Here is a 12,445-nt window from a genome sequence, read left to right on the forward strand (position 1 = left end):
TGGGCCATGAGTCTGTCAATGTCTAACCTGCTGCCACGGAATATTCAAACAGTTGGCAACGTTGTGTCAACCTGTCGACTTGCCGGTACAACGAATATAACCTTGTTTTTCTATGCGGCATGCACGTGAGTGCGTTTTGAATTTAATGCATATATTTTGGTCTGACAACGTGCTGCAGTAGTGCATTTGTGTGGTCCTGATTTGAGCAGTGTAAGTATTGATAAATTAACTTATAGATGTAATAATGAAATACGTTTAAAACGAGTGATTCAGACAATTATTTTTCCGTATTGTAATTCAAGCATGAGTGGCTGGATCCAACTGGATCCTTGGGTTCCAGTTACCCCGAATATTGGAAGTAATTACTTACACTTTTAGAAATAAATTTCCACATGTTTCTTCTTTCTTTTACAGACATTAACGTTTCAACATGGTGAGAACGTACGTTCGAAAAACTGAGAAAGGTGCAGGGTCCGCTTACACGGTAGAAGATTTCCAGCGTGCGATTGATGATGTAAGAAATGGCAACAAAACAACCAGAGGTGCAGCACTGTTCTACAACATACCAAGGAGCACACTGAAACATCATGTGTTAGGAACGAGGGGAAAGGGTTCCACATCAAAGGAAGGCAGAGGAGGCGGAGGTGTAACTTCGTACCTGTCAACTGCCGAAGAAGAAAAAATTGCCAATTGCATCAAGGTAATGGAAAAGCATGGATTTGGTCTGTCGCGAGAAGATGTACTGGATTTAGTACAAATGTACATTAGACAGAATAATTTGCCAACAAGATTCAAAGACCAACAACCTGGAACCGACTGGTTCATCTCTTTCAAGAAAAGGCAACATTTGTCTATCAAAAAACCCCAAAGTATCGAATACGTTCGGTGTGACCAAGTTAACCCTTGGGTCATCTACGACTTTTTTGACAAGTTGGAACACCTCATGAAAGACTTCAAACCTGAAGGAAAGCCAGGACAGATATTCAATTGTGATGAAACGTCATTTTGCCATGACCCTTCTAAAACCAAAATTGTTGGGGCCATTGGTGCGCGATGTCAGCGCAAAACTAGTTCTTCTGGGCGCAAAAATACTTCTGTGTTGCTTTGTTGTTCCGCTGATGGAAGAACCCTTCCATTGCTTTGCGCTTTTAAGGGGAAGTTTGTCATGGAAAATTGGATAAACGAAGAATTGGCCACACAAACTGCTGTTTCAGTAACTGAGCGTGGGTGGATGGAGACAACCTTATTCTACAACTGGTTTAGAGATGTTTTCCTTAGAAATATTGGTAGAGAAAGACCTGTAATTTTAATTTATGATAGGCACGTGACCCACATTTCCGTAAAGTTGATCCAACTAGCACGGGCAAATGAATGATGTCATGAAGCTGCCACCACACACAACACATGTTCTACAACCCCTCGATGTTGCCATTTTTAAAGGCTTGAAAACGGCATGGGACAAGGCATTGTGCAAATAGCAACGGCAGAATCCGCGGAAAAAAATTCCCAAAGCTGAATTCACAACCATCCTAACAAAGCTTAGCGGCGAAATTCCTGAAGAAAGCATAAAAAACGGATTCAAAGCAACACGAATATACGATCCATGCAAAGATGGTCCAAATCGGGAAGCTATTCCGGTTTCAGTTTTTAAACCTGAAGATTTAAAAAAATACAGGAAGAAATCACCTGCGCCGTCAGATACACAAGTTGAAGCCACTTTGTCCACATCTTCCGCACAAGACAGTGAGGTACCAGTGACGTCAACTGAGCAACAAACTAACATAGCTTCTACCTCACATCCACAAGTTCTATTAAATGAACAGCCGAGTACATCCAAGGCTTTTTTTAATGTACCAGCAGAAACACAAAACCATGAAGATGAACAACCGAACACGTACACAAATGAACCAACAAATCTCAGGAATGATGAAAACTCAAAAGAGTTGGAAACACCGATACGAAAAAGTTTTGAAGACGTTCTTCTAGATTTGTTCAAGAAAGACACAAAAGCAAACCCGGAACGAAAACGCAAGAGGCTGGTGACTAATTGTGAGATAATAACAACAGCGGGATATTTGCAGAAGAAGGAACAAGACGAACATGAGAAACAAGAAAATTTGAGGAAGAAGAAACAGAAACAGGTCGAAAGAGGAACTAGAAAAAAACAGAAGATCTTAAGTTTTTGTTGAAGTTGTGTTGAAGTTTATGACTTAATAAAGCATTATTATGACACTTTTTGTTACATTTCTTAGTTAACAAATGATGTTTATCTATTTGCAACACCCCTAAAAAGCCTACCATGAAACAAAATCTGAAATTTTTGATCTGGTACTGAAAATAGACACGTCCTAAAACAGGCCCAGCTACCTCAGATTGAATTGTATTATCTTGTTTATGGAATAGACAGGTGGGGTCCAGTCGCCCCACTCTACGGGGGTAACTGGGCCCAGGAGCGCCAAAAACATAAAATAATTATTTTTCTCGTTGGCATCTTGAATTATCAATGTTAAACATGCGGATATCTTAAAGAAATACTTCTTTAAGATCCGTACGTATTCAGAAGTTCATTTTAACAATTCTTCTTCGAATCAAACGAGTGCAAATTTATGAACGACATTGGCATGTTGTAAAATCATGACCCAGTTGCCCCAGCTTACCTTAGTATTAATACAAAAATATGTATATGTTTTGTATACGACTAAATAATATAAACAGTGGGTCAATGTTGACCCTGTTTTGGTAAGTAAAGTTTTTTAATTATTTTAGTCGGGCGAAGGTTAATATCCATTTTAACTGGTTTTAGACTCACAAACATCAAGCAACGTAAATCAGACTTTGACGTTTATCAATAAGTCATTAAACATTTGTTTTCCATGGCACACTAGGTTAATATCGATATGATATGTGAGCATTTTTCAAAAAAACCCTAATTATTTCTCAAACTATTAATGTTAGGCATAGGACATATGGAATATAAAAGATGTAAAATGAGACGCCGAAGACGACTAAGTAATAAAATATGGGGGGTGCCATTTAAAAAAATAAAGTTATAGTGCTTCCAAATTTCAAAAAGTTAACGTGTCATAGTATAGTGACCAAACGATCTAGACAGCCGTTCTCGGCACCAAAACATACTCCATCATGTTGTTTAAGCATGTTCAGAATCTTAAATTGATATCTCAAAAATTGAGTGTTCTATGATTTTTTGAACAAAATGTCCGCTGGAGCAGATTTTTCTAGAAAAAATCGAATAACTCGAGAACGGCCGAATCAAATTACAAAAAGTAAAGTTATTTATAAACCTTCAAAACAGACATGTAGCGCATCACGCACTCTTATTATTTTTATATAGAAACATCATGTTATATCACCATGGGTTGTTATATCAACATAATGTATTTTCCCATGGCGATTTTGTTATAGTCATAAAATAATAAATAAACTGGTAGACAAACATAAAACAGTCTACCAAATACTCCATTTTAATTTTTAATATTTTATTGTACGATTAATAAATATAGAGTTACAAATAAATATACTCTATATTCATCGTACACTCAAAAATTCCATTGTTGCACGTGGTAGTAGCAACAGGTGGTTTCACGATCTTCCAATAATTTTATTAGGACTCAGATCTTCTTTAAAAGTAGATCTGGGATGTTCTTCTGCTGAACTTGTGTTTGGACAACCGCTTCGTCTTCCAGGCGAATTCTTTCTTAAGTCAAACTCTTCGATAGACACAGATCAACTTCTTATTAGCCTGCGTGAATCTTTTGCAAACTTGAGACCAACTCAGACTAACTTTCATTCAAAATTAAAACCTTTCATACACAAAGAATTGTTTAAATCAAATTTTGTTTTTGTAAAAATTCAAGGAATAAAAAATTCTTTATCATCCAGATTTGAAGGTCCTTTCAAAGTTATTAAGAGAATGGATAAATACTTTGTTATTCTAAAGAATAATCGCCACACTTCAATACATATTGATCATTTACAACCAGCATTCTTGTTGAATGAAACCTTGCATGATATTAATACTGTTAAAGAAAATCCTAAAAAAGTAAAATTTTCCTTTTTATAATTTAAACAAATACTTATTATTTCAATGTATATAATGTCTTTCTTGTGCAGACTAAAGACAATTGTTACCACCCCCTATGGATTTCCTTTTCTTCTTCGTTCTTTTTATTTCTATGTTTGAAACATCGTCATTAATTTAAATTTTTAATTTTTATTGAAGGGGGGCAAGGACAGTAGAAGCTAACAGGACTGCTACATCCATTGTTGTGACAACCTGCCCGCAAACTACGTCACACCATTTTCCACGCCCAACTGTTGTTATGGTCTATACGTTTGCTGTTTATTTTTAGAGGTTATATTGTAGACGTATTCATATTATTTTTGAAGTTTTATGTTTTTATACGTATTAATGTCTATCATATAACCTCTAAAAACACAGACAGTTACCAGGCGTGGCAAATAGCGTGACGTAGAGTGCGGGCAACCAACCCGTAGTGGACTACAAAAATACAATGGATGTAGCAGTCCTGTTAGATTCTACTGTCCTTGGAAGGGGGGAATAATTGTAGCGCATCACGCACTCTTATTATTTTTATATAGAAACATCATGTTATATCACCATGGGTTGTTATATCAACATAATGTATTTTCCCATGGCGATTTTGTTAGTCATAAAATAATAAATAAACTGGTAGACAAACATAAAACAGTCTACCAAATACTCCATTTTAATTTTTAATATTTTATTGTACGATTAATAAATATAGAGTTACAAATAAATATACTCTATAAGACAAATCCAAATATGTAAAAATATACAGGGTGTTCCATTTAAAAAAATAAAGTAGGTGGCGACTTCCGGTATAACCGGAAGTGCTAGAAATCTGAAAATATTTTAGATGAAGAGAACGTAATTGATAATACTTAAGTCTGCATTCTCAAATTTTTTGTTTGGCCAGAACCCCAGAAACGTCTAATGACCGGTCTCGCTGAGACACCCTGTATAGAATGACAAAAGAGGCCATAGAGATCCATCGGCATAGCAACAATATGATTAGAGAATACAGCTGGGAACTTAGCCGCACATAGAAAATGGTAGATAACTTGATGAACTTTGCACTTGAAGACATAGATAATGTTGAGTTCCGCTCAGCATTGAAAATAGGAATTTATATGTATACAACCATAACGTCCTTTGTCCATTCATTTCATCCACATACGTTGATTAATTTCTGCAGCAGCATAACTTTTTCAATTGAAAAATTACGTCTGTGTAAGTTTCACTGCTGTTGATATATTTTTGAGTATATCACCACTTTAATTTATAACTTTTGTATCTATACTTGGAGATAAAAATAAAATCATTAAGCAACGCTGCGAAAATGATAAATTTAGAAATTTATTATTATAAATAATTTAAACCAACGGAATTTATAGATTACTTATGTATTATATATTACAAAATACGTAGCTAATAAGCCCCGATAACTCACCTATTGATTTTAGCATTCGCGTAAATGCCGATAAGATTTAAAAACTGATAAAAATCCCCTCACATGTTAGTTAATTTTGTATCAAAAGTGTTTGTGGACACATTTTTCATTAATTTGTTTTTTGATTTGCAATGGATGAACTAATCGATGACATACCAATAGGTTAGTACTAAAACCTTGTTACATTATAATGTTGCAAGATAAAAAAATTATTTATATCAAACTATTTTTATATCCAGAAATATCAGCGTGCGAATCATTTAAAATTAAATTAGAAAGTAAATTCAATAACAAAATACCTTTGTACAAAGGCACTTTGGATTCTATTGATTCCATATCGTGTCAAGATGTTTCTGAAAATGTAAGTAAACATGTTTAAAAAAAAATGTATTAAAAGGTGTTTAATTAATCTTTCCAGATTAAATTTATCTTATTTTTTTTATAGAAACACATAATTTTATTATATTTACACGTGGATGGAAATGTTTTTTCCGAGGAATTTTGTGCACATCTCAAAAACGAACATTTACTACAAGAAATCGATAAGCACTGTTACTTTTTAGCTTGGGATTTAAATGGTTGTAACGTAAAATCATTATTAAGCTCAGTTAAATGTACTTTGGGGTTTAATACCATTTATAAAAACGTTTCCGAAAAGAAACCATCAATTTATTTTTTAACTCCCATAGAACACGAAATTATCGAAGTCATTGATAAAACATTTCTCGTTAAACATTTTCCTTTTAACCTAAAACGATTAATTAAATCGGTTTGTTCTAACACCGAAGAAGTTGTCCGAGAAGTTGAAAAACAAAGCGATGATATCAGGTTTTAAACGTAAAGTTATTTTATGAAATAGTTTAAAATTATTTTTTCCTTATTTTTAGTTCAGAGAGATTTCAACAAACAATGTATGAATTAATAGGAGACAGAGATTTCGATTCATTTGAATACGATGAACACGATTATTTAAAAAATAAGTTGTATTTTGCAATTTATGGATCACCGGATAGTTGCGAAAAAGATGAAGAAAAAGAACAAGTTTTAAATGACCTTTATGGATTAATACGAAAAACTAATAGTAAAGTTTAAAATTAATGTGGAATTTTTGTGTTAATAATTTCCTTATAATTTTATTAGATGAATATTCAAAATGGAACGACAGAATTGTAATATCGTTTATTTACAATTGTACAGAATCTACGAAGAGCTTTATAGGAAATATGACACCAATTCCGGTTTTTAGTATTAGAAAATGTAAGGGGTCGAAAAACTCGTGCAGAAAATACATTGATTTAGATCTTAGAGTTTATAATTCGTGGAAGCATTATCTCATAAAGAATAAAATGCCAAAGTGCAACATGATCGTACCGAAAAACGGACGATATCAAGGCGATAGCCGAGGAAACGTTCTGCTAGAACATTTTAGATCACCATCTTACACTAACACAGCTTATGCTTTAAGATATATGGATATTATTATGACAATTTTAGGAATTATTGCAGCTATTTTAATGGTCGTTAGTATTGTTTATAATCCCATTATGATTTCTGCAGGAATTTTAGGATTAACATGTGCTATTTATTCCATGACACGAACAGCTTTTCAAATACACGATAGAAGAAAACATAGAATGGTTTTTATTAACTTTAATTGATTTATTATATTTTTTAATCGATCGTTTTTATTAATAGAATATGAGCATAAAAAATCCTGATGCAAGGGGAGCCTATTTAAATATAGCTGCTAATTCTATTGGTTTAATTGGTGGAGCACTAACTCGAACAGTAGCTATTGTAGCCAGTAGGGGAGTAGTTATAGGAAAGGTTTATTTGACAAATAATCACCTAGATACAGGTATCACAAACGTCCGGTAGCACGGTCGATAAAAACAGAACGGAAGCACATAGAAACATGAAATTTGGCATACATTTTATTCAAACGTTACACAGGCCCGCAGACGCTTGGGGAATGCAGCCATCGGGGTGGAGGGCACACTTCAAACTGTCGAAATTCTTATGGGGAGTAGCACACAAAAAATTGAGAAGGTTCAAATCAATGGTGATTTGAGTACCTTAACCTTATGGCGATGAATTCTGTTGAAATACCCATAAACTGGCTCCAAGGAACCACTTCGTTCATCAGAATTTCATCAATGTAGTTGATCTTGACTACCTGATCCACAAAAATCAGCAGTGTTCTGCCGTTTTGGCGGTTGAATTTTTGCTCAATCGTTAATAACTTCTCATCAGTGGAGAAAATATATTTGCCTTCATCTAATTCCATCAAAGTGTGAATCTTTTGCATCTTGGTGTTACGAAGCCTCAAACGATGTTTAACAATCCTGTGCACATATTCACGGATGATATTCAGCTCCTTAGCCATCTTCTGAAACTCCTCTTAGAATTCTGGCAGTCTTTGGTCTTCCACTTGATAACGTCGGATTCAGCATCAAAATTGTGGCACGCAAAGCTAGGCTCCCGGACATTTGTGACGCCTAGTAAAAAAGAAAATCCTATAACTCTTTTTTTCTTTTAGAGTATGTTAATGACTGCGAATGCAATAAATTACGCCGGATTGGCAACAGATTTCGTTGGGATAATGAATTCTTTACATGCAATGAAAACCTCAAAACGACCCGACGCCCTTCAATTTCTTCAATTTTCATTCTCTATTCTTTTCTTTAATAATAGCATCATAAACATAGCGAGAACTCGAGGACAATTAGTGCAAGCAGAAATTTCGTCATCCATCAAAGTCAGTAAATCAACCAAGTACGTTTTTAAATTTAACATTTTCAAAAGACTTTTAATAATAATTTATTTTAGAATTCAAAACCCCAATAATCAAACTGTATCTCATCTTAGAAGTATCCATTCCCAGGATTTAATTAAAGTCTTAGGATCAAGAGGAAATCGTCTTTCGGAAGCGAAATTGATTACGTTTTCGACGGCAAATGGAAAACTTTCACTAAACGACGTTCCTGTAACCGTTTTAAAACAAACAGCGGTTCGGTTTCAAGGAATGTCTTTACCTCCAATGCAATATATAACCGAAGTCATTCAAAAAAAGTATTTAACCGACGAAGAAGATGTGAGATTATACGAAGACGTCCTATTTCATTATCCACATACAACAAAAGAGCATGTTTTTAAAATTGTCGAAAAATTATTGGTTAAATTAAAAGAGGAACAAGTAGAACATAAAAACGCTATAAAGAAAATATTCCCGCAATCGACGTTTACGTGTAAAATTATGGAAATTTCTATACAATTTTTGGAGAGAAAGTTTGAAAATGAATGTGATCTTTGTGACAGTTTAGAAGAAATTAAATCGAAACTTTTTAGAATGATCGAATCTGTTGATTTAAATGAAATCTTAATAGATTTAGTTCAGTTTTATTTGGATTGGTTAACTACGGCTATTTACGAGTTCGAACAGGCGAATGTAAAAAGAGCGAAAAGACGCGAAATGCAAATGAAGTACAAAGAAAAAGTTAATTGTACGATTTGTGGTGGATTTTATTATAAAAATTCCAAATAATCTTGTAATAAACTAAAGTGTACTTTATTAAATAAATATTTGCTTTAATTCTAACATTTTCTAATTAAATTATTTATTGTAAAATAGTATACTGTATTGAGAATTCATGAAATTACCGAGAGATGATACTGTCATAAATCATCTTGTGGGCACTAGAGGCCTACAGGGGGCGGTAAAGGGCGCAGAAAAAATTGGGGGTCCCGAAGCCGTTTAAGAATACGACCGCTGATTTGTCTTTTTCTAATAGCCCATTCTATTGGTGTACTATTTTACAATTTTATATAAAATTGTAGTGCTAATGTAAAACTAGAACCAGGGCCGGCGCGACATAAGCGAAATTTAGGCGGTTGCCTAGGGCGCGGGAATTTGGGGGGCGCAAAATTTTGGCGCACGAGAAAAAAAGCTAAAAGTTTTGCACTTTCTTAAATTAATCTTAATTGGGCCAAATTTTTAACAAAAGCGACCACTGTATTAGGCAACCTTTAACAATTGTACGTATTACATACTCGACCGGACTATAAGGACTATGTATAATATTTTTAATTTTAACGTGGTTTTCAATTAGTGTATTGCCTGATCTTTTTTACATTCTCTAATGGTCTCTAAAGGAAGTAGACATAAATATAACCTTACTTCCTATTGCTTTCACGGGAACCCCGGAATACCAGTGTAATACGTACCACCGTCAACGCAAAAAATGTCACTAGAATTAAATAGCTAACCTATAAAATTTAGCAGTAGTTCTACGTGTAGTCGGATCGCATTTTTCCAAAAAACCTTTATTATTGTGTTGTGATTTAAAACATTTGGTAAGTGTGAAAATATTATGACGTTAAAATTAGTTAAAATATCGACGGATTTTTAAAACATCAGAACATCGTAAACAACACAGAAAATTTCACAAAAATTGTTTTTTAATAACTGTCTTATTTCAATGAAAACTCATTAAACCTCTTGCCCACAAAAAAAACATGCTGTAAGATAAAACAGTTAAAAAATCGATTCTTGTAAATTTTTCTCAATGTCATTTACGGTGTTCTGCGTTCTGTTAAAAACCTATCGATGTCTTCCTCCAAAAGTGTTCTATGAATACCACTTGCAATAGGTGATGTTCGCTTTTCAAGAATAATCAAAGTATTGTACTAGCTGATGCTAGTAAGCCTAAGCGACCTTCTGGGTCGCAAAACCGAAAACGGAAAGAGGAAAAAGAGAAAGAAAGTGCCAAATTAAAAAGATCTGTCCTTGTTTTTCTTCAAAGAGAAGATAAAGAAAATACGGATATTCTAACAGAGACAAGTGAATGCAGTACTTCTACTACGGAGCAGGGAACAGAAGCAGTACACGGTGAAAATTTAAAGGATGAAGGAACATCAAATACATCGGCATACGTTTCCATTGATTATGACGATCCTGGTATCTGGCCTGATTCTATAAATGATCATTTGCGACAAATGATTGTCTCACGCGGCCCTCAACAAAATATTCCAAGTCAGTTTCCCAAAGATAAAAACAACCGTAGGTTTACTACGGTTCACTTCAATAGACAAATGTGTAATGGAGAAAAAATACCAAGGAAATGGTTAGTTTATTCTCCATCAAATAACACAGTTGTATGTTTTTGCTGCAAGTTATTCAAGAACTGCATATACCTCACTGTGCCGAGAAGGAAGTAACGACTGGAAAAGCATGAGCACCATCCTCTCTTCCCATGAGCGCAATGTAAATCACATTGACAATTGTCAAGTTTGGCGAGAATTAGAAGTTCGCCTACGTGAAAATAAAACCATTGACGCCATGCACCAAAAGAAAATTAAACAACAGGAGAGCTATTGGAAACAAATTTTACAACGTTTAATAGCCTTGGTGAGAACTCTGGGTGGACAAAACTTGGCCTTTCGCGGTTCAAAGGATAAATTATATGACCATAATAACGGCAACTATTTAAAATTTATTGAATATCTTGCATTATTCGATCCAGTCATGAATGAACATTTGCAAAAAGTTAAAGATGCTAAATTATTGGTTCATTATCTCGGCAAGGATATTCAGAATGAACTTATACAACTGCTATCACGAGCTATAAGAGCAAAAATTTTGAATAGTGCTAAATTAGCCAAATATTATTCAATCATATTGGATTGTACTCCTGACATCAGTCATACGGAACAAATGACAATTATAATAAGATTTGTTGATGTAATGGATGAAAAAACACAACAACCTGACGTGGTCATGCGGGAGCATTTTCTTGGGTTTGTGCCACTACAAGAAACAATAGGTGCTTTCATATCAAAAACAATCGTCGATGAACTCGAACAAATGGGATTACAAATTGATAACTTACGAGGGCAAGGATACGATAACGGAAGCAACATGAAGGGCAAAATAAATGGAGTGAGCTGTTCCCTAGAGGCTACAAGTTTTTTTAACATTGTACAAAAAATTTATACTTTTTTCGCTGGTTCTACAAAACGTTGGCACATTCTTCAAAAACATGCAGCAAATTTAACTATCAAACCCCTGAGTGATACACGTTGGGAAAGCCGTATCGATGCGTTGAAGCCGCTGCGATTTCAAATTTCGAAAATATATGACGCCCTTATGGATATTTATAATGACCTAAATCCAGCAGGTTACAGTGGAAACATCATGCGCGTGGAAGCAAAAGGAATTGCAGATGGTATAAGTACATTTAAATTTCTAGTGTCACTTATTACGTGGTACAATATTCTTTTCGAAATCAACATTATAAGCAAATTACTGCAAAATAAGAATGCAGACATATTTGTATGTACGAAACAGCTGGAAGTTACAAAGAATTATCTTGTAAGTTGTCGATCAGATGAAAACTTCGAAAAGAATTTATCAGATGCTACACTTCTGGCAAACGAACTCGATATTGATGCAAATTTTCCTAATGCACCTAGTAGGCGAAGGAAAATTAAAAAACAGTTTGATTATGAAGCCGAAGGTGTATCAATACAAGATCCCAAACAAAACTATAAAATATCATTCTATTATATGATTATAGATAATGCAGTAAATGCAATACAGGAAAGATTTAATCAAATGCAAGAGTATTGTGCTTTATTTGGGTTTCTTTACGATATTTTTAACTTAAAGGATAAAAACGAAGCTGATATTCTTATGCAATGCAAAAAGTTTGAAAGTGCCTAATTCCTGTAAAGACATTGATGGAGAAGACTTATGCTGGGAACTTCAAAGTGTGTCTCGAAGACTTCCAAAAGTAATGGGCCCATCTGAAGTTCTTCTTTTCATTTTAAGGCATGATCTCCAGAATAGCGTTCCTAATATTTACGTCGCGTTAAGGATTTTATTAACTCTCCCTGTTTCTGTAGCAAGTGGAGAGCGCAATTTTTCTAGATTG

At 34.3% G+C, this 12,445-nt stretch overlaps 2 protein-coding genes across 2 annotated transcripts; both read left to right on the forward strand.

Moving 5' to 3' along the window:
* The first annotated feature begins 5,486 nt into the window (after positions 1–5,486).
* LOC111419914 (uncharacterized) lies at positions 5,487–9,111 on the forward strand. The gene is made up of 8 exons (XM_023052800.2): positions 5,487–5,675; positions 5,753–5,874; positions 5,959–6,341; positions 6,401–6,594; positions 6,654–7,150; positions 7,209–7,340; positions 8,053–8,288; positions 8,343–9,111. The coding sequence occupies exons 1-8, from the start codon at positions 5,645–5,647 to the stop codon at positions 9,055–9,057; spliced, it is 2,310 nt and encodes a 769-aa protein (XP_022908568.2). The 5' UTR covers positions 5,487–5,644; the 3' UTR covers positions 9,058–9,111.
* Positions 9,112–10,743: 1,632 nt separating this feature from the next.
* LOC139430883 (zinc finger MYM-type protein 1-like) lies at positions 10,744–12,234 on the forward strand. Its single transcript, XM_071198334.1, has one exon. It carries the CDS (start codon positions 10,744–10,746, stop codon positions 12,232–12,234), a length of 1,491 nt encoding a protein of 496 aa, XP_071054435.1.
* The last annotated feature ends 211 nt before the right edge of the window (positions 12,235–12,445 follow it).

This window comes from Onthophagus taurus, chromosome 7 (assembly GCF_036711975.1).
Source record: "Onthophagus taurus isolate NC chromosome 7, IU_Otau_3.0, whole genome shotgun sequence".
In the NCBI taxonomy this organism is placed as follows: domain Eukaryota; kingdom Metazoa; phylum Arthropoda; class Insecta; order Coleoptera; family Scarabaeidae; genus Onthophagus; species Onthophagus taurus.

Bases quoted from the DNA above. Each gene is read 5' to 3' on its own strand.
- LOC111419914 (XM_023052800.2), top strand. From the start codon at position 5,645: ATGGATGAACTAATCGATGACATACCAATAG. The intron at 5,875-5,958 runs GTAAGTAAACAT...TTTTTTTTATAG, and splicing joins GTCAAGATGTTTCTGAAAAT to AAACACATAATTTTATTATA. The intron at 7,151-7,208 runs GTTTTTATTAAC...TTTTATTAATAG, and splicing joins ATAGAAGAAAACATAGAATG to AATATGAGCATAAAAAATCC.
- LOC139430883 (XM_071198334.1), top strand. From the start codon at position 10,744: ATGAGCACCATCCTCTCTTCCCATGAGCGCAATGTAAATCACATTGAC.